This window comes from Periophthalmus magnuspinnatus, chromosome 9, assembly GCF_009829125.3.
Source record: "Periophthalmus magnuspinnatus isolate fPerMag1 chromosome 9, fPerMag1.2.pri, whole genome shotgun sequence".
Classification (NCBI taxonomy): domain Eukaryota; kingdom Metazoa; phylum Chordata; class Actinopteri; order Gobiiformes; family Gobiidae; genus Periophthalmus; species Periophthalmus magnuspinnatus.
The window spans coordinates 23,283,000-23,308,581 of NC_047134.1; the positions used below are offsets into that span (position 1 = coordinate 23,283,000).

The window sequence follows — 25,582 nt, forward strand, 5'->3', positions numbered from 1 at the left end:
TCTTCTCACAATTTGATTTATACTAACCACTCCAAACTAGGGGTGTTGCAGGTTTTGATTTTGAAAATCTCATCAACTTAAGCTTATCTTTTGAGAAAAGTTACTTAGTGTACCTTTAAAGGTTCTATATTAGCCCAAATTGACTTGTGAGCTTTATGCTCTGTTATAATGTTGTTACCTCCTCAAAAACATACCTGGAGTTGTGCTTTGTTTCATTCACACATCCTTTATTATTAGTCTGTCTACATCTCCAAACCTCAAAATGCTCTGTTCCACCTTGTGACATCATGAAATAGTAGTTTTCAAGTTAACAGCTACATTTTACCTTTGGTTCAGGAGAGATTGGCAATTCTAAGGCTGAAATCATCCAAATGATTCTAGTGAAAGTGTAAGGAGTTTACAAACACAGTGGAGCACTTCCTGTATTACCAAATGGCATCACAAGGTGGAAGAAAGTGTTTTCAATTTGAGAGAAGAACTCTCTAAATATGATGCAGGGTATGTGTGTTAAACATGTGAGAATGAAACAAAACACAACTCCAAGTATGTTTGTGATGAAACAGCATTAGAATATAGATCAGAAAATAGTCTAATATGGGCCCTTTAAATACTCCAGACTGAATGGGACACTTCTTGGATTACTCACTTTCCACACTTTGAAGGATGCACACTCTTTTTTTTTTTGCACCCAATTGCAAAAAGTAGAGTGTGCACTTATCTGAGGTCAGTGACACATTCTTGTTCTATTGTGAGATGTCTGTTGATTTTGCATGTTCTCTGGCAGGTCCTGCAGGCTCCTCCTCTCCCTGAGCAGACAGCATCCACAGCCAGAGCAGAGGGAGAGGTAGAGACAGTGGAGACAGTGGGCAGTATGCTGGGCTGTGTGCACTCTGTCCCTGCTCTGCTGCTGCTGCTGGGAGTGGAAACGCTTTTGGCACAACAGCTGCTGCCCGGGTCCTGTAACTTTGAGCTGAGCACATGTGGCTACACTTCAGACCCGCGCTATGGCTCCTGGGACATCAACGAGGAAGGTATGGTCTTCTTGTCTTCATTCAGAGCATCTTGAGCTTTTGCATACACTGGTGAATGCACCATCTCATTCAGTGTTTGTTTGTTTTTTTTACTACTTTCTACATTTTATATACACACAGAAGACATTAAATACATGAAGTAAGATATATGGAATTATGTCACTATAATTTTATATTCAAATTCTTCAATCCAAAGTAGCCACCTTTTTGTCAAAAAAATATTTAGTTTACTTATTTATAGTTATTTCACTTTTTTCTTTACTACATAATTCCAAATGTCTTACTTCATATATCTGATGTCTTTTGTGTGTATATAAAATGTAGAAAGTTGTAAAAATAAAAGAAAAAACATTGAATGAGAGGGTGTGTCCAGACGTGGTAGTGTATGTTTTTCTATGTGGTTTCAAACTCCAAGTGGAAACTGAACTGAACTGTGCTGATAATAGAAAAACTTAAACAGAGCAGCTAAATCTGCTGACAAATCCCAGATAATATCTATATTAACCTGTGGTGCACTATGTCATTTCTCTGGAGATGGATCTGCCATCTGCTTGTCTCCATGGAGATGTTATTGCTTTGCCTGGAATATTCCACAGTATGGCATTAAACATATCTGTCTCCATGGAGACAAATGAGTTATGTGACCAGGCCAGGTCACAGGTCACATCTGTGGAGAGTCAGAATGCATACCGGTAATTTTCAATATATTTTTTGCCATGATAACACCTGCTGTTGAAAAGATCAACATCTAATACCATACTGTGGAACATTTGAGGAAAAGCAGATGTACTAAAAACATTATGTGAACGAGGTCGCCTCTCCACAGATCTGACCTGTAACTTAGCCTGATGACATCACCTGTATGTCTGTACTGAGACAAGCAGATGGCAGACTCTTCACTAGAAAAGTTACATAATGTCCCTTTATTTTTTAAGAATGCAGACTTTTATCTGCAGAGGACCCATAATGCATTTGAGGAAATTGAAAACTATGCAGAAAGATCCTCCCACAACCTTCTCACTATGGGGCAGATGTGCTGTTAATGACTTCATAAATGAAAAGGCCTGAGTAATCAGGATGTACTTGATGATGATGTCAAAATGTACTTTTCAGAGTTTTTAACCATGTTCTAGTCGTTTCTTCTCATTGAGCCTCTGAAGTTGTATTTACAGTGATTCATGTTTGAGTAATCTTTAATCGCTTATTTCCAAGATTTCTGCCATTTTGCCAATTAACTTTCATTTTCACGCACTTTCTTCTCCAATTTAATTTTATTAATGGGACGCGAGCAGCGTCGCAGAGTCATTTTGGTGCAAATGATAAAAATGTGCTACTCGTGAGTGTGATGTGCAGCATCCATAGGAGACGCCGTCAGCATGCGGCGCTTTGTTATGGTAACGTTTATGGCAAAGTCAGCTCCGATTGGGAACTGCAGTTTTCTGACACTGAAGTCAACGGACTTGGTTCTTTTATTAAGTTGTTTTACATGAATATTGCGATTTAAATTGTGTAAATTATAACAATGATCCATGGGTGTCATAGATCATAACTATAGAGCACAAACAAGCACTAAAGGGCTGATTTAAGTGCAAATTACTTCCGTCTGATTTCGCATTACAACTGGTATTTGTGAGGCGTAATATTCATTGGAAGCGTTGTTTATTTTAGGATTATCCAATGTACACAGACAGACTTGTTACTGGTAAGAGCCTTTGCAGTGCCTGATACAGAGTTGGCCCATTGTGAGAAGTTGTTAGCGTTTCTGAAATAGGGAGCAGGAGACTCGTAACCTCGTGGTAGAATTGTGTTGGTGTCGTTTTTTCCGTCTGTGCCACACGCCGCAGGGCCTACTTTTAATAAATGAGTTAGAAAAGTGAAGGGAAAGAGCTGCACACAGACTGCACACCGCGGAAAAGTGCTGTTTGTGTTTGGTTTCCATGGAGATGTGGTTTTGTGACGAGAATGATGCACCAAAAAAGAAGCTGGAGAGCAGACTGGCCTTACATGCAGCTGTCGCGCTGTCTCACAACTGCAAACCTGACTCTATAAATCATACATGAGATTGGATTAGTAATAACAATTGTGCTTTGGAAATTTGACAAGCCGCTCAAGTCATTGCACTGTAGACATTATTCATTCTCTCCACACCTGGTGCTAGATAGATGTTTGTGTAGCCGCAGCTGCCCTGGGGACGATTAGTGGGCTGTCAATTTGTGCCATGAGTCCATCCGTCACACTCATTTACTCCACTTCTTTATACAGTTTATGCATGATCCCCTCTCCAACTAATCACCCACACACCATATTCATTCATAAGTGTCTTGCTCAAGGACACAACAGCAGCACGCACTTGTTGACGGAGCCGGGATTGAACCACTGATCTTCGGGTTAGCTCCATCCACAGCCATTGATGTTCCATTTTTTATTCCCTTCCATCACACCGCCTTCTGCTTATCTCCATGAAGATGTTATTGCTTAGGGTAGTATGTTCCACAGTATGGCATTAAATTTCTTGCATTACTGTATAGCTGTTTGTGGGATGGCCTCTCCACAGATCAACCCTGATGGTGTCACTTGTCTTTCTGCATGTAGATTGGTACATTCAATGACGTACTGTGGACGTTCTAGCAATAATAATCTCCATGGAGACAAGCAAAAGTTACATCATGCACCTTTAAAGGGTCCATGTTACGCTATTTTCTGATGTATGTTACAGTGTTGTTTCCTCATCAAAAACAGACCTGGAGTTGTGTTTTGTTTCATTCACACATGTTTAACACACAAACCTGCATATTTAGGTTAGGTTCTTCTCTCAAACTGAAAACACTCTGTTCCATCTTGTGATGTCACGTTGTAATACAGGAAGTGCTCCACTGTGTTTTTAACCTCCACACACCTTCACTAGAATCATTTGGATAATTAAAGCCTCTGGAGTTTCCGATCTCTACTGTGCAAAAGGTAAAAGGAGCTGTTAATTTGAAAATATACCACTTCATGACATCACAACGTGGAACAGAACATTTTGAGCTTTGGAAATGTAGACAGACTAATAATAAAGCATTACTCAAAAACGTGTGAATGAAACCAAACTCCAGATGACGAGTTAACAACATTATAACATGGCTTAAAACTCACAAGAGTCAATTTTGTGTAATATAGGACCTTTGAACATTTTTTTGTCCCGATTGTGGTTCGGGGTTGTGAGGTCAGGAGACAGAAGCACGACCTTCATTTAGTTCTAAAGGAGCCACAGACATGTCAACTTGGCCTTTGGTTCTATTGTTGTGTGGGAAAGTGTTGTATTCTTCTTTCCATCCGATCTGACCAAGGTCCCTGTGTCAGTGGACTACAAAGACCCAGATCGCCGCCTCCATGCGTCATAGATGTGAACTTAAATATGAATTATACTAATCCAGGAAAAAATAAAGCCCTCAGACCAATTTTGTTAGTCCTGGGGGTTCTTTGTGAATTGGTCAAAATTATAGCATTTAGCTGTTTAACAATCCTCTATCAGCAGAACCTCAACATTGTGGTGTGAAACAGACCTGAAATTAAAGTTTTAAGCCTAAATCCAAACAGTTTATGGCAATGACTAAGTCTATGAGTCTCTGGTTTGTTTATGTTTCAGTTTGCAGCGCTTCTTTGTTTTAATCTGAGGACACTTTTACTTTACTTTTAAGCAAACTGCTGTAAATAAACTGGCCAAAGCATACGGCTTCTATTTATACTTGACCTAATCTGCAACATCAAGTTTTCAGAGCTTTCAGGCAAGTTATAATTGTTCCCCCTTTAGAGTTCGGCAGCGTTGTGTTGTCATTTTAGTACTTTTTTTTTTTTTTTTTTAAATCCACTGCTCGCTAGCGTGATCTGCAGCTTTACATGGGACAGGCCTGCAGCTACACACCTTTTTGTTGTTATGTTTACGGTGACGTCAGCTCCCATTGCGCACCACAGTTTTGTAACGTATTAAGTCGTTTTAGATTAATATTGCGATTTAAACTGTGCAAATTATAATACAATGCTCCACGGGTGGCAGAGATTATAATGAATCTCTATACGTCTTTAAAGGGACAATTACCAATGCATAAAATTCAATGGAAAATAACACAAAGAAACATCTTGAAATGATTAAACACATGTTCCCAGTTTTATGGTGGTTGTCAACACCTCTATGTCCTCCTTGTATCTCAGTAGCATCTAAAGCTTTATGGGTTAACACTATAGAGCCAGATAAGTCTGATCTTGTAAAGTGTCTTGCCCAAGGACACAATGGCAACTCTCAATGCATTTTCATGAACTACACTTAAATAAACATTATTGATTCACAAGTTAGATACACAGTAGCTCAAAATGTCTTAGAAAAAATAAAAAAGCAACAATATAGTAATAGTAATAAAATATGAAATAATAACATGAATAGAGATATGAGATATGATTTTTTTTCTCTAGTATTAAAGCTGTAATCTGTAGGTTTATTTGAGTTTTTTTTCACCAGTGGAGGACAGATGTGAAATCGGCACCCTCCACCTCTCTTCCACCTCTCTTCCACCTCTCTTCCACCTCTCTTCCACCTCTCTTCCACCTCTCTTCCACCTCTCTTCCACCTCTCTTCCACCTCTCTTCCACCTCTCTTCCACCTCTCTTCCACCTCTCTTCCACCTCTCTTCCACCTCTCCTCCACCTCTCCTCCACCTCTCCTCCACCTCCCCCTCGCCTCACCTGCCCCCCTCCCACCAAACCAAGTTGGGAATAATGACAAACACTTGGCTTTTTTTTTTATATATATATATAAATAAGAAGCATTTATAACCAGTGGAGTAATTTGCACGCAGTTTTATGGAGAGAGCAGATGATTCATAAACAGAATAACAGTTTGGTGAAGAATGTTTGAAGAAACTGTGACCAGTAAAATTCTAGTGAAACAAAGAGAAACTGATCTTTCATCTGTAGATGACATATTTATAAATGTGTGACTGGCCCAATCAAGGCAGACGCTGCAGAAGTTTAAATATTCACTCATACCTGTGATCTGTTGATCTCTAGTCTCATCATTAATAATATCAGTGAGTAAACTTTCTTTAATGACACCACAATGTTTAATCAAGACTTTTGGGGACTTTGTAGATACTTACACACTTCAATGAGGACAAACTGGGGACATCTGTAGATCCAATAAATAACGGTACCACTGACAGAACAAGACTTTTGGGGGCATTGTACACACTTACAAACTTGAATTGAGACAAATTATGGACAGCTGTCTATTCAAACCACTAATATTAATCGTATTGATATATAATGACTTTTGGGGACTTTTTACACACTTATACACTCAAAATGGGACATATCACAGATAGTCACTGATGTAGAAATAAGATATTTTGGCCCTGTCTGCCTTTTCATACACATTGGCTCAAAGATGCACCATGTCTGCACATTGTGTTTGATTAAATAATCATAATTCAGGTATCATCATAAATCATAAGTAGGATGCTAGTGTAGGCATACAGCAAAAAATAAAATAAAAACTTCACTGATCTTGAAAATTGAAGTATTTGTACAAAATAATACAAAGTTCCCCAAACTGTAAAACAGCTCATGCAAAAAGTTAATGGACTTTTGTCGATATAATTAACTTAAAATGACATGTTTAAAGAAGAGAGTTTAGCTTAAAGAAGTCTAGTTGACTGAACAGATTTTTTTTTTTCTGTGGAACCTGCCTGGATAATGGGATTACACAAACAGTTAAACAGTTACGAATTACCATGTGCAACGTGTTTTTAAAATTGGATCATGGAAAGTAGATCCACATTTGCCATTACGCTATTTTTTTCCCTCCACATTGTGACTGTTGTGCTATCTGCTTAAACACATGTATAGTCAACCTTAAGTGTGTTAGCAAAGCAAAAGCATGTAACAAAAAGTCCCCTCAAACAATGACGTTCAAATAAAGATTTGAACATTCAAAAATTGTAAGGCTGTTTGTTGGTGTAGTGGCTTCCCTAAGCAAACCTTGAGGCCGCAGTAAGAGCCAGAGTGGGTCCTGGGCTGTAGCTTTGTGACGCGCTGGAAGTTTATTAAGGACAAATACGCTGAGATCCGATATGCGTTTGTTGGTGATTTATTTGGGCGAACACTCAGGCACACAGAGCATTCAGCAGCACAGCAGAGAAAATAGAACATGGATTGACATAGATGGATGTAACAGGTTATGGCATAATAGGTAAATGGAAACAAAGCTAGAGGTCAACAAAAATTATGGCTACCCAGCCCTGACTCACGACACTGTGCCCCAAGCAAGTGTCACCTTTTCACACGTACGTGCACGCGCACCTGCACATGTGAGCCCCGCCCCCCTTGACTCTCAACCAATCACACACACACAGCAAACACACTGTGCACCCCTCTACCTGTCTCCTACAGTTGGATTGATAAGACACAAAAAATGTTAAAATATTTGAACTGGGGCTTTGTCTTTATCAAATTGTGTAATGGTACAAGTATCTGACAGACCTGTTTGGGGACATCTGCAATTCAACACACAACCAGCAGGGGGAAATGTGGAGTGATACACAAATCTCGGGGGTGGGGGGGGGGGGGGTTAAAAGTCACTATTAGGGACAGTTGAGATTTTAAGTGGTAAATGCATTTTGGAGCTTGGAGAAGTCAGTCTCAGTGGAGTCTAATCCCCCAAAGTCCCTAAATTGGCCTAAGCAAGAACACACATACATGTACACATGCACACACACGTCCCAACAGCCCTCCACCACACAAATACACGTCCCACCATACACACTTACACAGACACACACATGTCCAAACAGTCCACACACACACAAACACACGCACACATCTACACACGTACACATACAGACACACATGCCCCAAGAGCCCTCTCAACACACAAACACACGTCCCAACATACACTTACACACACATGTCCAAACAGTCCCCTCCACACACATGTACACATACAGACGTACACATGCACACACACAACAGCCCGCATAGTGGAATGTCTTAAGTCTCATTCTAAGACCCGCTTTTATTCTCCTACTTATAATACCGTGTGTGTGTGTGTGTGCTCCTATGTGTTTTTTTATTTTATTTATTTCTATCTATTTTTTACGATTTCTAGTGTATTTGATTTTACTGGTCTTACTGTTTTACGACCACTATTAAACTGCACTTTTTGTTTATCTTATTATCACTATTATTATTATGTTTCTGTGCAACACTTTGGAACCTGTCTGTTTATGAGACGTGCTAAATAAAGCAGATGTTAATACCCAGGAAAAAAAACTATAGTAAACGATAATATACAGTGTCTGATGTGGTACGTGCATTACTCGTAGTTTGGCCCAATCCCATCTGTTGACACATGTTCCACTCTTCACCACTGGCCTGACCGCAGACGGGAAGGACCTTTGCCCAAATATGGACTCCCTCAAACAGTTGTAAATCCTAGCCCCCATCCGCCCACAGATGTACAACTGTTTATAGTTGAGTGGCTTGAGTGCCCTGTTTTTAAGACTTCAGCATCCCTCAGAAGAAATATACAAGGGTACAGCAAAACTTGGACGTAATAACAATACTTCTTAAGCAGAGTTTCCTTGGTAAATTTTGCAAAGATTTGGACTGTGTGCTTTGGGGTGAAAATGAGTTGGTCTTGCTCTACTACTCCTTTAGTGAGTTATTGCGAGTGGGAAGTTGTAAATCTGGTGAATGTGGGTGAGACAGATATACTGTAGTGTTCTTCTAATATTGGCACTTTGACAAATCTGAACACAAAAGGAAAATAGAACTTAAAATGTGATTAAAATGTGTTAAAAATATTCTCATTGCAAACACACACAATCAGTCAACGTATAAAGATTATTACGTGCTTAACATACAATTTTATTAGGGATGGTCTGATATGGATTTGTCTAATGTTGTGACAAGAGAGAGACAGAGAGTTGGTCAGTTGGTAGAGTGTTTGTCCTCTGAGCTGAAGGTTGACGGTTTGAATCCCGCTCTCGACATAAAAACATCTTTGGTTGAGCGGTCATATCCACTGATCATCTGTAGGAGCTGGAATTGCACCGTCAACCTGTGGGTTAGTGAATCTGACCGCTCAACCAGTGATGTCGAACCGTCAACCTTCGAGTAAATGGATAAACACTCCACGAGCTGAGTTACTGTCGCCCATTCCTAAATTTTATAGGGGCCAATACAACAGACAGATTTATGTTGTGAGATGTATCCAGTGCTGTGGAACTGTCTTTGCTGTTTTGCTACAGTGGGACATGTGTGTATGGTCCTAAACAGTGTATTTTACGATCTCTTTGTTCTTTTGTAATAAACACCGTCAGACATCGGGAAAAGAACTAACTTCAAATGAGCTGATGGAAAAAATATATAAAAATATCCTGAAGCGCTGTGAGGATAATAGGACAGAAATAGCTACATAAGATAAGATAAGACGACCTGTGTTTGTCCCACAACACACTGCTGAAGAGTTAGTTTGGACCTGGGGGCATCAAGTCTCAACAGCAAAAAGTTACCTGTACTGGAAAATATCTGCATGGCAATAATAAAGCAACTGTGTGGAATATTTCCAGATTGTCAATTAAATTAAATTTTATTTCTAGTTCAGGAACTTACTACAAGAGCATCTATACTGCCTTAGATATACAAACAAACATGCTGAAATCTTCCACAGTAGCATCTTAAAAGTGCACGATGTCATTATTTTTGTAGAAGGCCTGCTATCTGCTTGTCTCCATGGAGAAGTTATTGCATTGCCTGAGATGTGCCACAGTCTGGATTTATCTAATCTAAATTTAACTATCTCTATGGAGATAAGCCAGTATCAGCACCAGGCACCACGTTTTGAGCATTAAAACATCTGTAATTTAATGAATCAGCAAACAGCAACATCTCCATGGAGACAAGCAGACCCAGGCACAACCAGCACCAGAAAGGTTACACAGCGCACATTTAAGGGAAGGAACATAGAAAGAGAGTTCAGGAAGGAAGAGTTAATCTTTTTAAACTGTGAGTCTCCATGGGTTTCAGAAGGATGAAATGTTAGGACCATTTCCATAGTAATTAACAATTTAAAACGATCAATACGAGCGTTCATGGTCCTGTTTAGGAGTTTGATTTTTGACAAAAAGGTGAGAGTGACTAACTGAAAAACTGTTAGCTAATGCTTTCTACCTTGTGAATGCTATTTTAGAGGGACTTGTTTAATAGCACAAATCAGCTCACGTGTTGTAGTTCTTTGAGGTCAGATTGTGTTAAGGTTGAGTCTGAGCTTCAGACAGAGCAGTGCAAACAGGTAGCATCACACCCACGAGGAACGTTGATAACATCAGCTGCAAAGTATCAATAAGCAGGAGTTTAAACGTATGATCTTCAAGTGAGCTGCTGTGCATAATATTGTCCTTGTGTTCCAGGACACATGATCAGCCTGGACCCGGACCTCCAGGACCTCCAGGACCCTCAGGAGAGAGCGGTTCTGCTCAGCCCAGTCTTAGAGCATCAGGAGTGGAGCTGTGTGCGTCTGGTCTATCAGCTCACAGGGAACAGCTCTCTCCTGCTGCACCTCAGGCCAAAGCACCACACCTTTGACCGCACTCTGTGGAAGGCTCACACAGCGTCCGACAGCTGGCTCATCGCGAGTGTGGATCTGCCCAACACCACACAGCCGTACCAGGTGACCACCCTATCCTGCAACTGGGAAATACTCAGATTCTTTTTAATTATTATTATTAGTAGCCCATCACCAGCAAACATTTTGAACTATCTAGAAATACTGTGCTATAGAAAATCACAAGTGTTTATACGTCTCCTAGTTTGGTTCTGGTTTAAGCCCAGTTTATTCCTGATACTGGGTGCGTTCACACTACACCACGTCAAAATATGGACTTATTTAGTCCTAAACCCAAAACAGGCAATACCTAGACTAGACCAGGATTGAACATGCACTAGAACAGAACCAAACCACATCCACATCAGGACTAAAATGCACAAAATTTACCACCACAATAACACACATATATAAAATTTGACCTTCTGGACCTTTTTAATGGCGAATTCGGGAAAAGTTTCCAACAAAACCAACAAGTCAACACCTTACCAATTTTATGTGAGGCCAGCCCCATACATACAAAATAATACAACCCAAGTGACGATGGCGACACTGGAATAAGGTGACTTAAGACCTTATTTTTCAAACATTAGTCAGAAAGGGTATGGCTTTGTTTTAATTATATCCTTAAAACTGTATCCTTACCACTAAAGCCAGCATGATTCAAACCAGTCGTAATATCCACACTTGTTCTAATGGGCTGTCCACACTCAGCCCTCATTGCTGACCTCTGACCCCTGCTGTTTCACTGTACTTTTCAGATTTTGTTGGAGGGCAGAACTGAGGGAGATCCACAAAACAGTGTCGCCATATTTGAGATCCACATAGTTCCTGGTTTCTGCATCGGTCAGTGCTGATATTATAATATTAATAACATTAGTAGATCTTTTATAATGGACTGAGGTCTTTTTCACCAGAGTGTAACTTTGAAGAGCATCACCTGTGTGGCTACAGTAACAGCTGGAATCCAAATGTAAACTGGTACGTGGGCGGGAGCCTGGCCAGTGAGACCAACCTGCTGGAGGCTCAGAGACATTACCCACGCTCAGGTAAAGCACACGACGGCACATTTTCACACAGGCGCATAGACTGCATGTATAAATGAACATAGCTAACCAGCTAGCCAACACGTTCCAAATAAGAAATGAACGTGGATGCACTTCCGGCTCCAGCAATTCAGCTCCATTTCACTTGTTCTGGAAAAGTCTGTCCTCTCTCTGTATCTGCTGCTGTCAGACCTGTCATTTTGGTCTTAAAATGTTTGTATTAACCCGCTCTACATGATCTTGGTGTTTTTATCTCACTATTGTGTCAGTGAATCAACAACTTTGACTGACAGTGTTGCTAAGCCCCCGCTTCATGCTAAACCAGTGAAAAGAGGCGTTACCTTCAACAGTCTCGCTCCGCATTGGCTCTTTGCTTGCTATGATACTTGTGGTATTTTTATCAAGTATATTTTACTTGGGTCCATCGATGTATATTTTTAGTTTTAGTTTAGTATTTTTAGTCTAGATGGGGTTTTTTTTGACTCAGTGGAGGATTGAAAACATATGTGTCCATAAACTGATGCCCATTGCAGTGAGTGATTGAAAAAGGTGGATTAAGGTTTGATCAAGCCATCGTGGGTCTTGAAACCTGAATGTGAGGTCAGCTGGACTACGGCCCGTACAAAAACAATTGTTATTAAGGTTAGATGAGGTAACAGTAAAAAGATGCTACCCGGCCAAGTTACAGTTACGGCTAAATAGGACCAAATGACTGGCCCTCAAGCCCTGGTTTTGGCACCTCTACTTTCGATGATGATTTGATATTTAAAACATGTGTGTTGCATTATGTGTTGTCCTCAGTCTTTTTATTCATCTGTTCCAGGTCACTACATGTATGTGGAGTCTGTGTACGCCAAGCAGTTCCAGGAAGTGGCCTATCTCACGTCTCCCATGACAACAGCACCCATGAGCGGCTGTCTGTCCTTCTTCTACCTCCAAAACCAGGAGAGGGACAACCTGTTCTCCGTGTTCACCAAGGACGCTCTGGGACACTACGAGGAGCTGTGGAGACCAGAGGCTTTTGTATCTATGGGCTGGACTCATGTCAGTGTGGACATCAAGGCCCCACACCCTCTGGAGGTGAGTGCGCCCTCTGGAGGTGAGTCACAGCATACAGAGAATAGACTTGAATTGCATTTATAGCACATTTGTGATAGATCTTACGTTCAGTACATAGAAAATCAACCAGCTTCTCTCCATGGAGATGTTATTGCTTTGTCTGGAATGTCCCACAGCATGGCATTAAACTTATATATCTTGTATTTATTCAATTACAGGTGTTTTTATTGTATTCTTTTGTGAGCCTCTCCTGAGACTTGGTTGGTGGCATCACATCTTTGTCTCCATGGAGATAGATTGTAAGTTTAATGCCATACAATAAAACATTCCAGGTAAAGCAATAACAAGCAAAAACCACATGTTTGGGTGTGATTGACAGGCGGATTAACCAAGATTAAGGGTAAGAGTAAAGTTTGTGTCAAAACAAACATGGAGTAAAAAAGAAAAGAACATAATAACAGAACGGAGAAGTAGTGTGGATCTCTGTCATAGACTGAATATATGAATAGACGTAGCTAACCTGCTCGTCGCTGCATTCCAAATAGGAAGTGATCGTGGGTGTGCTTCTGGCTCCATCGACTCTGGCTCAGTTTACATTAGAAAACTATCATCTCTCTCTCTGTAACTGCTGCAGTGAGCCTCGTCTTTTTGGTCTTCACGTTAACTGCTGTACATGATCCTGCTTTTTTAATTTTGCTATTTTGTCCGTAAATCAAGATATGAACATTAATAACAGACAAATCAGGCACCTTTTTCCCCGAGGTCGCTCCCACTAGCATTAGTTTGATGGACACTGCCTGCCCCATGTTAACCATCTGTGCGGGCAGGAAGGGGCGTTACCTTCAACAACTTCGCTCCAGATTGGCTCTTTGGTCTCTTTGATTCTTGCAGTTGGAATTCCAAATATAGCGCTTGGCTCCAAATTCACCCGTATAACTGCTCTAGCCTCGATGAGCTTCATTTGACTGGAGCCAAACCCTGGGTGTCATCACACTCACTTAGTCCACTTATTTATACAGTCTGTTGTATCTGTTAAATAAACAAGCAAAGCACTGAAAGAAGTTATAGATGATACATGTTACGAGGATATTTGAAACAAAGTGTATGTCCCACAAAGCGCTATATAAATCAAATGCAGTATTATTATTATTATTTGAAAGATTCATGCTACAAATTTACAGCTGTGACTGGACCGTTGCAAAAAATAGACAGTTCCCTTCCTGCACATATAAACAAACTGCACACTCTTAAATCTTGAGGCTCAGGCACATGTTATGAGGTCTATAATGCATTTGTAGTTCTGTTGCCTTGAAGCTGACCTAAGGCTTTTCAGAGGGTAAACTGGAGTACACTGCTGAGTTCCGGTCTGAACTGAAGTGTTGTGATGAGAACAGTGGGATGTTATCAGTATGTTGGAGTAACATGTGAGGACCTGCATCTGTTTTTGGGATGTTTTTGCCCAAGCAGCTGAGCCATGTCTATAACTGTCATGACATCAGGGCCGGGAGTCAGCGGTTCTGGTTCACAAACACAACTTCCACTCCACCTGCTTTCAAACAGTTAACAGGGAATATATAAGCTACTAACTGCTTATATACTCAAGTGTAATCTTACTTTGAAATAATATTACTCTAGTAATAGAAGTCGTTCAAGAAGTTACTCAGTCTAAGAGTAAAAAAGTATTAGTATGGTGCATAGACTGAATAAAGAAATGGACTAAGTGAATGTGACATCACCCACAGCGTTCAGTTCCAGTCAAACGAAGCGCATCAAGGCTAAAAATTATAGAGGCCAATTTGGTACAGAGTCCCATATTTGGAATTTCAACCACGAGTATCATAGAAACCAAAGAGGCAATCCAGAGTGAGGCTGTTGAAGGTAACACCCCTTCCTGCACGCACCTTTGCTTTAGGGTTAGGGTTACACTGTCAATCAAACCTGTTGCTAATACTAGCGGGAGCGAACTCAAGGAAAGAAGGCGCCTGATTTTTCTGTTATTGATGTTCATATCTTGATTTACAAACACAATAGTGGAATAAAAATAGCTGGATCATGGTTTATATGAACATTTTAAGACCAAAATGACAAGCCTGACAGCAGCAGTTACAGAGAGATGGGTGACAGTTTTTCAATGTAAAGTCAATTGGAGCCAGAGTCGAAGGAGTCGCCCATGCTCACTATTTATATTTGGAATGCGGCGGCTAGCAGGTTAGCTATGTCCATTTAGTCTATGATCTGCACATAACATATAAATTTTAATTTGAAGTTAACTTGGAGAACAAAAAATAAATAACGAACTAAATCTGCAGTGATGAATCTTTAACACTTGTTCTCACAGTGGGAGGTGTAACCATAACATTTACACAGATCTGGCTCAGTTCAAACCAGCGTTGCCGTTGGTGTGTGCAGGTGGTGTATGAGGTGGCCTTCAACAGCGCCAGAGGAGGTTACGTTGCCATTGACGACATTTCCTTTTCTCCAGAGTTCTGTCACAATGACACCGGTGAGTAACAAATATGGAGCCATGTTTTGAAAAAAACATCATTATTTATCTGTGATAGAAGAAAGAGGACCCTCAGAGACCAGTGCACACATTAACAGTTGTAAAAGTGTTCTCTGTTGTAAATAAATCATGTATGTATTCAAAATGTAAAAGTCTCGCTCCAGAATTAGACTCAAAAGTATTTTTGAAAATCTGTTTTGTTTAAAGTTATTAGATTTTTTTATCAGTAGATGGCAGATGTGTCATGGCCTCTCCCACTCATCTGGCCCCTCCTACCTCACCTGACCCCTCACCTAGCCCTACCTCCCTCAACTGGCCCCTCAACTTTCCGCTCACCTGGCCCCTCCCCACTCTCCTCACCTGGCCCCTTCCCCTCACCTGGCTCCTTACTCTTCCCTCACCTTTGTTCAGACTCACTGTCTGCTGTCAGGCCAAAGCTGGCACACTACCAGACAGCAGTAACATAGACAACATCTAGTGGTAAAGTGTGAGAATACAAAAGGGGCAAAGCAATAACTACAGCTGTGTTGCATTTCAGAGCCGGACTTCGACCCCTCCGTTGCTAACTGTGACTTTGAGGAGGGGCTGTGTCTATACTCTCTGGAGTTTGGAGTCTGGAGCAGAAATTCAGTAAAAGCCAATATCTACCGGACTGGAGACCACACCACAGGGACAGGTTAGAAACACACAAGAAGAAGTTTTGAAACTTTCCTTGCAGTTTCATGACCTAAATAGTTATTTCAGTCTTTGAGCGAGTTCACAAAATCCTGGTCTAAATCTAAAAATGTCATTTGGCTGGATTTTAGGCAAGCATATATTCAGTAGTGGAAGGTAACAAAGTAAAAGAAGTAAAGTACTGTACTGTACCTTAGAATTTTTAGGTATCTGTACTTTACTTAAGTACATTTTACAGTGGATACCTTTTACTTTTACTTCACTACATTTGAGAGCAGGTCTCTGTACTTTCAACTCCACTACATTTTGAACAGGACTGAAAAGTAAAAAGTACTTATGATGATTTGAGGGGTTATTTTTACCAACTTCATTGTAACATCCTGACTAAAGTCTTCGAGTTCAAGCTTCAGCTTTGAGCTAACAAAAATAATTACACAAAATTCGTGAGAAAAAAAGTGTATTTAATCAATATCACTACATTTACACTTTAAATTGTTTCATAGTGTGAAATACTTGTACTTTTTACTTAAGTAGATTTTTTTATGTTATACTTTTACTTGAGTAATTTTCTACCTCTGTATCTGTACTTTTACTTAAGTAACAAAATTGATCCACCACTGCATATGTTACAGTGAGGTGTCAATCAATCCATCAATCAACCAATCATTTATTTCAAACTAGGCTGTTCTGTTCATGACAGTCAACTTAAAATTACAATATGAAAAGAACCAGCCACAGGACTCTTCTACCTGGACACTCAAACATATTTACATTATCCATTCATACAGCACACAGACACTGAGGAAGTTTGAGGAAGTGGCAAGCTAAGTGTCTTGCTCAAGGACACAGCAACAGTATTCACCAGTGCGAATACAGCAAGCTATATAAAAACTGAAAAAGTTCCAGTCTTGCCCTATGGTCAAGGTACATACAGTAAGTTCTATGCACAGACCATATATATAAATGGACATAGCTAACCTGCTAGCCCAACGTTCCGAATAAGAAGTGAGCATTGACGCACTTCCGGCTCGATCGACTCTGTCTCCAATAAACTTTACATTAGAAAACTATCACCCCTCTCTGTGTAACTGCTGCTGTCAGACTCGTTATTTTGGTCTTAAAATGTTCGTATTAACCCGCTCTACATAATCCTAATATTTTTATTATGCCTTTTTATCCCTAACTCAAGATATAAGAGACAAATCAGCTGCCTTCTTACCCTGAAGTCACTTCTGCTAACGTTAGCAACAGGTTTGATTGACAGAGTTCCGGGTAGGGGCATTACTTTCAACAGCTTCAGTTCAGATTGGCTCTTAGGTTGCTATCGTTGTTGGAATTCTAACTGTGGAACTCAGCTCCAAATTGGCCCCTATAACCATCAACAACATGTCTTGTCCAATAAAACACATGGACCAGTTACATCTTAAAAACAAAGGTTGACTTACCAAAATCCTAAACCGTTTTCTCTTCTGATTTCCAGGCTACTTCCTCCAGACCCACATCCCGTTCTTGTCCCGGTCGTCTTATATGGACCGTCTCCATGGTCCCTTGTTGCCTGGAAACACAAAATACTGCCTGAGCTTCTTCTATCTGCTCCATGGCTTCAGACGACTGGACCACGCTCTGACCGTTTACATTTACGACGAGAATAACGTGGCCCTGGAGAAACTGTGGAGCCTGACGGACACAACGAGATCTGTGTGGCACAAAGTGGACCTCACCTACATGAAACCCATGCGCTCAAAGGTAAAGTGTTCTAACCCATCGAAGACCACTTTATTTTGTGGATCAATGTATTTTATCATATGGTTTTGGGAATATTGAGTAAATTAACCTCTTAAAATCCGTCTGACAAAAATGAGAAAGAATGCCGTGGAGGTGGAAAAACCATTATCATGTTAAAATCTGTGTCTGAACCATAGACTATAAATAAAAAGTCTATGGTTCTTCTTTACACAGTGTAGGGTCTGAACTATTTGAAGTCCAGACAAACAGCTGGGCTCTTTGTGAAGCTGAGACTCTGTGGTTTTGTCCTCTGTCTGATCTAATCTCATTTTAATTGGGAACAGTCTCTGCACAGAGGAAAATCAGATATCAAATCCCATCTAGATTGTTAAATTAGTAAGTATAACGAGAGGTAGAGCTGGTGTCTAGAGGGACCATCTCATAGACAATAGGTTGAACATTTGTTTGGTTCTGGATGTCAAAACTGAATCATATCTCACTAAAAATAAGATTAAGGGACTTTCCTTCTCATTTCCCTCTGAAGTTGTTTTTGGAGAAATTCGTGCATGTTTGAGCAATGTTTAATCTCTTATTTTCAAGACGCCATTTTGCCGATCTACCCAAAATTTTCACCTCTACTTTGTTCGCAATTTGTTCTCTCTTTTATTTAAACGGTGATACTCATAGGATTCGACAGCGTCATGTGGTCGTTTTGATACAAATTAAAAAAGTCAACTGCTCGCTAGAGGGGCCAACAGCATGTGGCACTTTGTTGTGATGATGTTTACAGCAGCTCACTAAGACTAAACACTTAAACTAGATTTGAAAATACAGTAATAAAAATAACAAGAGTGTGTGTGTGTGTGTGTGTGTGCTCAGGTGGTGTTTGTGAGCCTCTGTAAGACCTTCTGGGACTGTGGCTCTGTGGCTCTGGATGACATCAGTGTGAACGTGGGGGACTGCCAGGTCACTTCAGGTATGATATTAGTTTTATTCTTAAGTCTTGAATATAAATATGCCTTTACCTGAACTTACTACTTTTATTTCTAAACTTGATCATGTATAATAGCCAATTGGCCCCTGAACTCACTATGTAACTACCCAAATCAGTCCCACTTATAACAACTACGCCTTAATTAGCCTTAATAAAGCATCGACAAACACTTAAAGGTCCTATGTTACGCAAAATTGACTCTCGTGAGTTTTAAGCCATGTCATAATGCTGTTACGTCCTCAAAAACATACCTGGAGTCGTGTTTTGTTGTGTCGTAGTTTTCAGGTTAACAGCTCCTTTTACCTTTAGTTCAGTCGCGATTGGTAATTCCAGGGCAGAAATCATTCAAATGATTGTATTGAAGGTGTTTGGAGTTTAAAAACATAGTAGAGCACTTCCTGTATAACTTCATGACATCACAAGGTGGAACAGAGTGTTGTCTAAATATGCAGGGTTTATGTGTGAATCAAACTAAATACAGCTCCAGGTCTGTTTGTGATGAGGAAACAACATAGATCAGAAAATAGAGTAATATGGGCCATTTAACTGTTAATGAACAAATGATTTATTAAGAATGATTCAGGCTTAGTAACTACTTAATTAAGCTGCTACCCAAAAGTCAGCATATTAACTTGGCATTTTACCTTCTAGTGCGTAGATGTTCTGTTTGTTGTTCCTCAGTTTCCATGGCGACGCGGTGTGACTTTGAGCAGGATCTGTGCGGGTACACACAGGACAAAGAGGACAGAGCTGATTGGCTGAGAGTCCGAGCAGTGACCCCCACCTACTACACCGGGCCCAGAGGAGACCACAGCACAGGGGTGGGTGAGTGAGCGGTCCAAAACTGTCTGAAACTACTGCCTTTGAACACAGAGGAGGAAACAGCTTTATTTAGATGTGCTGCTCTGAGGTCATTATAGCGCTCATGTTTACACTGGGATTATTTATAGGGTTATTATGGGATTGGCTCTTGCACCTTTTGTATTGCACTTTACTTCAGAACTCTACAGAGCTTGATGCTCTAGGCCTAAATCTTGAATCTAGGAATTTAAAATATTGAATTTCGAATCTTGAATCTATAATTTAGAATCTTGAGTTTAGAATCTATAATTTAGAATCGATAAATTAGAACCTTGAATCTCTAATCTAGAATACTGAATCTCAAATCTTTACTCTAGAATCTAGAATCTCAAATGTTGACTCTGGAATTTAGAATTTTCTATTTTGAATCTAGAATCTCAAATCTTGAACCTAGAATTTAGAGTCTCAAATGTTTAATCTAGAATTTTGAATCTTGACTCTAAAATTTAAAATTTTGAAATAGAATCTTGAATCTGAAATCTTGACTCTAGAATCTCTAATCTTCAATCTTGAACCTAGAATTTAGAGTTTACAATCTTGAGTCTAGAATTTCAAACCTTGAATCTAGAATTGAAAATCTTGAATCTGACTTTGAATGTAGAACATTGAATCTCAAATCTTGATTCTAAAATTTAGAATTTCCGATCTAGAATTTAGAATCTTGAATTTGATATGTTGATATTCAAGATATGTTGAAGACCAGTTTCCTCCAGCAGCACATTAACAAACCAAAACTAAATATGTGAAAAGACTAAGATTTAATAATAAAAAAATTAAAAGATGCACTTTGCCCATCCTGCATTTGTGTCTTTATTTGAATGCATTTTTGATATTTAGTGATTATATGAGATTTTTGCAATAATTATAGTTAGTTAAGAGATGTTCTCATGTTTACATTCTTAAAAGATTATCCTCTGTTGAACATACCTTAAAGTGAACTCTTGTGAACCTTAAGCCATGTTATAATGTTGGTATTATAATAATAATAATAATAATAATAATAATAATAATAATAATAATAATAATAATAATAATAATAATAATAATAATAATAATACATTTTATTTGTATTGCACTTCACATTTCAAAGAAATCTCAGAGTGCTACAGACACAGAAAAAAAACCATACAAAAACACTACAAATCAGAAAAGGCAATAAGTATAAATAGACATTACAATTTACATTCACAAACATTAAATAGTTAATAGTAGTAGTACTAACAGTTAAAAGTCATAAAACTTAATAAGACTTTTTAAAAAAGAATGTCTTAAGGCCTTTTTTAAAGGCCTCGACACTTTGTGGTGCCCTCAGAGACTCTGGAAGGGTATGTCCTTAAAATCATACTTGGAGTTGTGTTTTGTTTCATTCACACATGTTTGAGCAACACTTTATTATTAGTCAGTCCACATCTCCAAACGCTCTGTTCCACCTTGTGATGTCATGAAGAGGGAGTTTTCAACTTAAGATCTACCTGAGACCTTTAGTTCAGTAGTTTGAACCATAACATTTACACAGATCTGAAATTATCCAAATGATTCTAGTGAAGGTGTATGGAGTTTAAAAACACAATGGAGCAATTCCTGTATTAACACATGACATCACAAAGTCCCAAAGACCCAACATTGATGATATGCATTATCTTAAGGCTGTGCCATTGGGCAACTAGTTGAAAGGGGTTGTGTTCCGTTGACTGTACAAACTCAAAATTATTTTGTAGAAACATTTTTGTTTGTAGGATTTAGCAATCCTGTGAATTACTAAACTAACATTTAGTTGTATGACCACAGTTTTTTATAACTGCTTCACATCTGTGTGGCATGGAGTCAACCAACTTGTGGCACCTTTCAGCTGTTATTCCACTCCATGATTCACATTCCACAATTCATTTACATTTCTTGGTTTTGCTTCATAAACAGCATTTTTCACATCACCCCACAGGTTCCCGATTGGATTAAGATCCGGGGATTGGGCTGGCCACTCCATAACATTAATTTTGTTGGTTTGGAACCAAGACTTTGCTCGTTTATTTGTGTGTTTGGGGTCATTGTCTTGTTGAAACACCCATTTCAAGGGCATGTCCTCTTCAGCATAAGGCAACATGACCTCTTCAAGTATTCTGACATATGCAAACTGATCCATGATCCCTGGTATACGATAAATAGACCCAACACCATAGTAGGAGAAACATGCCATCTCATAATGCTTGCACCACCATGCTTCACTGTCTTCACTGTGTACTGTGGCTTCAATTCAGAGTTTGGGGGTCGTCTCACACACTGTCTGTGGCCCTTGGACCCAAAAAGAACAATTTTACTCTCATCAGTCCACAAAATGTTCCTCCATTTCTCTTTAGGCCAGTTGATGCTTTCTTTGGCAAATTGTAACTTTTTTTTAACAGAGAAACTTTGCGGGGGATTCTTGAACATAGATTAGCTTCACACAGATGTCTTCTAATTGTCACAGCACAGACTGTCTTTGATCATCCTGGAGCTGATCATTGGCTGAGCCTTTGCCAATCTGATTATTCTTCGATCCATTTTGATGGTTGTCTTTCATTTTCTTCCATGTCTCTCTGTTTTTTTCATACATATCTCAACATATCTCCAGGGTTAGGGTTACACTGCATCTTTACCATGAACAGGCACTAAAATCACACATGAAACAAATGCTTTTATTCTCTTTCTACTGGCTGAAATGTTCCGCAGTGTGGCTTTAACATAACAATACTTTGTGAGTGCAGGGTAAATGTATTTGCTGACAGTCTTATGTGTTTGCAGGATATTTCGTGTATATTGAGGCCTCCCTGATGCGTCCGGGACACACAGCACGGCTCCTCAGTCCTGAGCTGCGTGGCTCCTCCTCTCCTCTGTGTCTGCTCTTTCACTTCCACATGTACGGCTCTGGCACCGGCATCCTCAGGGTCCTACTGAGACGGAGGGACCAGCCGAAGGACTCTGCTCTGTGGAGGCGGAGCGGGGAGCAGGGGGTGGGCTGGATGAGGGGCGCAGTCGACTACCACTGTGACTACGCACATCAGGTAGGACCATAGACTGTATAAAGAAGTGGACTGAGTGTGACCTCACCTATAGAGTTTGGCTCCAGTCAAATGAAGCTCACCAAGACTGGCAGTTATAGGGGCCAATTTGGAGCCAAATTCCATATTTGGAATTCTGAACACGAGTATCATAACAAGGGCCAATCCACAGAGAGGCTGTTGAAGGTAACGCCCCTCAGTGGGTTAATACGAACATTTTAAAACCAAAATGAAGAGTCTGACAAAGAGAGAGGTGATAGTTTTTCAATAGAAACTGAAATGGAGCCAGAGTTGATGGAGGTGGAAGCTAGGTCATGCTCGCATTAATATTTTTAAAGTATTTTGAACAATAAAACCACCCAAAACAAAATAAATGCTCGATAGTTGTTATACTGTAGATACAGTATATCAGACGAAGCCTGCAAATTTCAAATCTGTGTGCTGCCCGTCATTAGAAAGGTTATGCAGTGTGCCTTTAAAAAAATCTGGCATCATTTTGTATTTTTATTAATCTCTATTTTGCAGATCGTCTTCGAGGCGATCCGGGGCCCATCCCTCAGGAGTGACATCGCTTTAGACGATATTGAGTTTAAACAAGGACCATGTGAAGGTAATGCATAGCTCTATTCACAGTTTACAATGAAATATATATCTGCCCAAGTATTTCTGATATTAAAGGGCCCATATTACACCATTTTCTGGTCTATGTTATAATGTTGTTTCCTCATCACAAACAGACCTGGACTTGTGTTTTGTTTCATTCACACATGTTTAACACACAAACCCTGCATATTTAGGCTGAGTTCTTCTCTCAAACTGAAAACCCTTTGTTCCACCTTGTGATGTCATTTGGTAATGCAGGAAGTGCTCCACTGTGTTTTTAAACTCCATACACCTTCACTAGAATCACTGGAATAATTTCAGCCCTGGAATTGCCAGTTTCGACTGAACTAAAGGTAAAAGGTTAACTTGAAATCTACCGCTTCATGACATCACAAGGTGGAACAGAGCTTTTCGACCTGTGGAGATGTAGAAAAACTAATAACAAAGGGTTACTCAAGCATGTGTGAATGAAACAAGACACAACTCCAGGTATGTTTTTGAGGTGGTAACAACATTATAACATGACTTAAAGCTCAAAAGAGACAATGTTGTGTAATATAAGACCTTTAAAGAGATTGTGAGCATGATGCCCTTCCTGTCCCTAATCGCATTATTTCCTTCTCCAGATCTCGCGGAGTCATATTCTGGTTTCTCTGAGGATTTTAATGAGATCGAAAGTTACCACTAAGAGTTTGGTAAAGATGGAGAGATTATAGCTGCACAAGACTGATATGGAGAGAGAAAAACTTCACTGTTTCACACATCAACATGGAGTCTAGAGAATCCAGGGCTTATATCAGACGCTCATTGTAAATATAAGAATGTTTGTTCCTCTGTTTAAAAAGCACAAGACAAGGCACTAGTATCAGTGCTGCTGTAGGTGTTAACCCAATGAATATGTGATTAATAAAGATTCATACATTTGGTAAGTACTATTTCATTCTCATTTTTGATCCTGGTCCGTGCTTTGGGGAGGAGTGGTGGAAGGTAACAAAGTTCAAGTAGTAAAATACAGTACTTAAGTACAGATACCTACAAATTCTACTTAAGTATATTTTACAGTGGGTACTTTAAACTTTTACTCCACTACATTTTTGAACTGGACTGAAAAGTAAAAGTACTTTTCATATTTTTCATATTTGAGGGGTTATTTTTACCATGCGCGCAGTAACATCCTGACTAAAGTTTTCAAGTTCAAGCTTCGGCTTTGAGCAAAAATAAATAAAGGCACAAAATTCAGAAGAAAAAGTAAGCAATTGATTCATGGTGTTACTGTGACCAAAATGTGTCATTTTAATCTATATCACTATTTACACTTTAACAAATGCACAACACTTGTGTGAAATACTTACTCTTTTTACTCTTTAAGTACATTTTTAAACAAGTACTTTAATACTTTTCCTTATGTAGATTATTCCATGTCATACTTTTACTTGAGTAACTTTTTACCTCTGTATCTGTACTTTTACTTAAGTAATAAGTACGTCTTCCACCAATGGTAACTATTTTTACTGTTTCTTCAAGAGTTAGTCTGAGCTGGATCTTCTACAAACAACAACTACCCAGATACATTTAAGACATTTTATTTAATGTTAACTGTCCCACACACAGAATCTAAAACATGATAGAATCATTTAAAATGTTTAATTTAAATTTAAAATTGTAATTTTAAACTTTTTAATAAATTTCATATTTTAATCAAAGTTGGCTGTAGCAAAATCATGTAAAACTTGAGTAATATTTCAATGTGTCCAGAGTGTGTTCCTGTCACATGACTTCCTGTCCCTCTAAGATGGAGACCTCTGGTTCACGGTTGCCATGGAGAATCCTCTTTTCTGGGATTCATTGATAAAGTCTTATGTCCTCTTCTAACCTCATGGTTTACAATCTCTTGTCCAGTGAAACAGAAAACTCTGAGTTTAAGAGTTAACTCTGGGTTAATCTCCTGAGGCAGACAACTCAGAGTTAATGAAGGTCGTTCGTGAAACAGAGCCATAGCCCATAATTTTAAAACAATATTTACAGGCATTACAATCTAACCGATTTTCCATTTAATTAAATCGATTAGCAAGATATTGACAGCAGCTTTAGACCAGTGTTTCTAAAACTATGGGAGCGTCTGCAGTTTGAGTGTTTCATTTTGAGACAAATCTATTAATGTTTAGTCCCCTTCGGGTTAATCCTTACTTAGAGCCATCATACCCATGGCTGAGTCTCATTTTATATAGTCTGGGTCTGGGTAGTCTGAGTCTTACTTAGTAAAATGTCACACTTTTGATACAGCGATTTTCCTTCCAGTCACTCAAAGCACTTTACATCAAGTAACCACTCACCCATTCACACACACATTCATACACCAGTGTACAGAGACACTGGGGACAAGGAGGGTGCACAAGCAAACAACAGCATTAAG

General features: G+C 39.4%; 1 protein-coding gene across 2 annotated transcripts; it reads left to right on the forward strand.

The window, feature by feature from the left end:
- The first annotated feature begins 849 nt into the window (after window positions 1-849).
- Window positions 850-24,098, forward strand: mamdc2a (MAM domain containing 2a). 2 transcript variants are annotated; one of them, XM_033973434.2, is made up of 13 exons: window positions 850-1,031; window positions 10,475-10,734; window positions 11,430-11,514; window positions 11,586-11,717; window positions 12,538-12,794; window positions 15,183-15,276; window positions 15,815-15,952; window positions 17,432-17,697; window positions 18,556-18,652; window positions 19,352-19,495; window positions 22,310-22,569; window positions 23,092-23,176; window positions 23,796-24,098. In XM_033973434.2, exons 1-13 carry the CDS (start codon window positions 872-874, stop codon window positions 23,855-23,857), a joined length of 2,040 nt encoding a protein of 679 aa, XP_033829325.1. In that variant the 5' UTR covers window positions 850-871; the 3' UTR covers window positions 23,858-24,098. The 2 variants fall into 2 exon arrangements, with proteins under 2 accessions (XP_033829325.1, XP_055080244.1); XM_055224269.1 differs by lacking the exons at window positions 23,092-23,176; window positions 23,796-24,098 and having other exon boundaries at window positions 19,352-19,491; window positions 22,310-22,436.
- Window positions 24,099-25,582: the final 1,484 nt, after the last annotated feature.

Bases quoted from the DNA above. Each gene is read 5' to 3' on its own strand.
- mamdc2a (XM_033973434.2), top strand. From the start codon at position 872: ATGCTGGGCTGTGTGCACTCTGTCCCTGCTCTGCTGCTGCTGCTGGGA. The intron at 10,735-11,429 runs GTGACCACCCTA...TGTACTTTTCAG, and splicing joins ACACCACACAGCCGTACCAG to ATTTTGTTGGAGGGCAGAAC. The intron at 12,795-15,182 runs GTGAGTGCGCCC...TGGTGTGTGCAG, and splicing joins AGGCCCCACACCCTCTGGAG to GTGGTGTATGAGGTGGCCTT.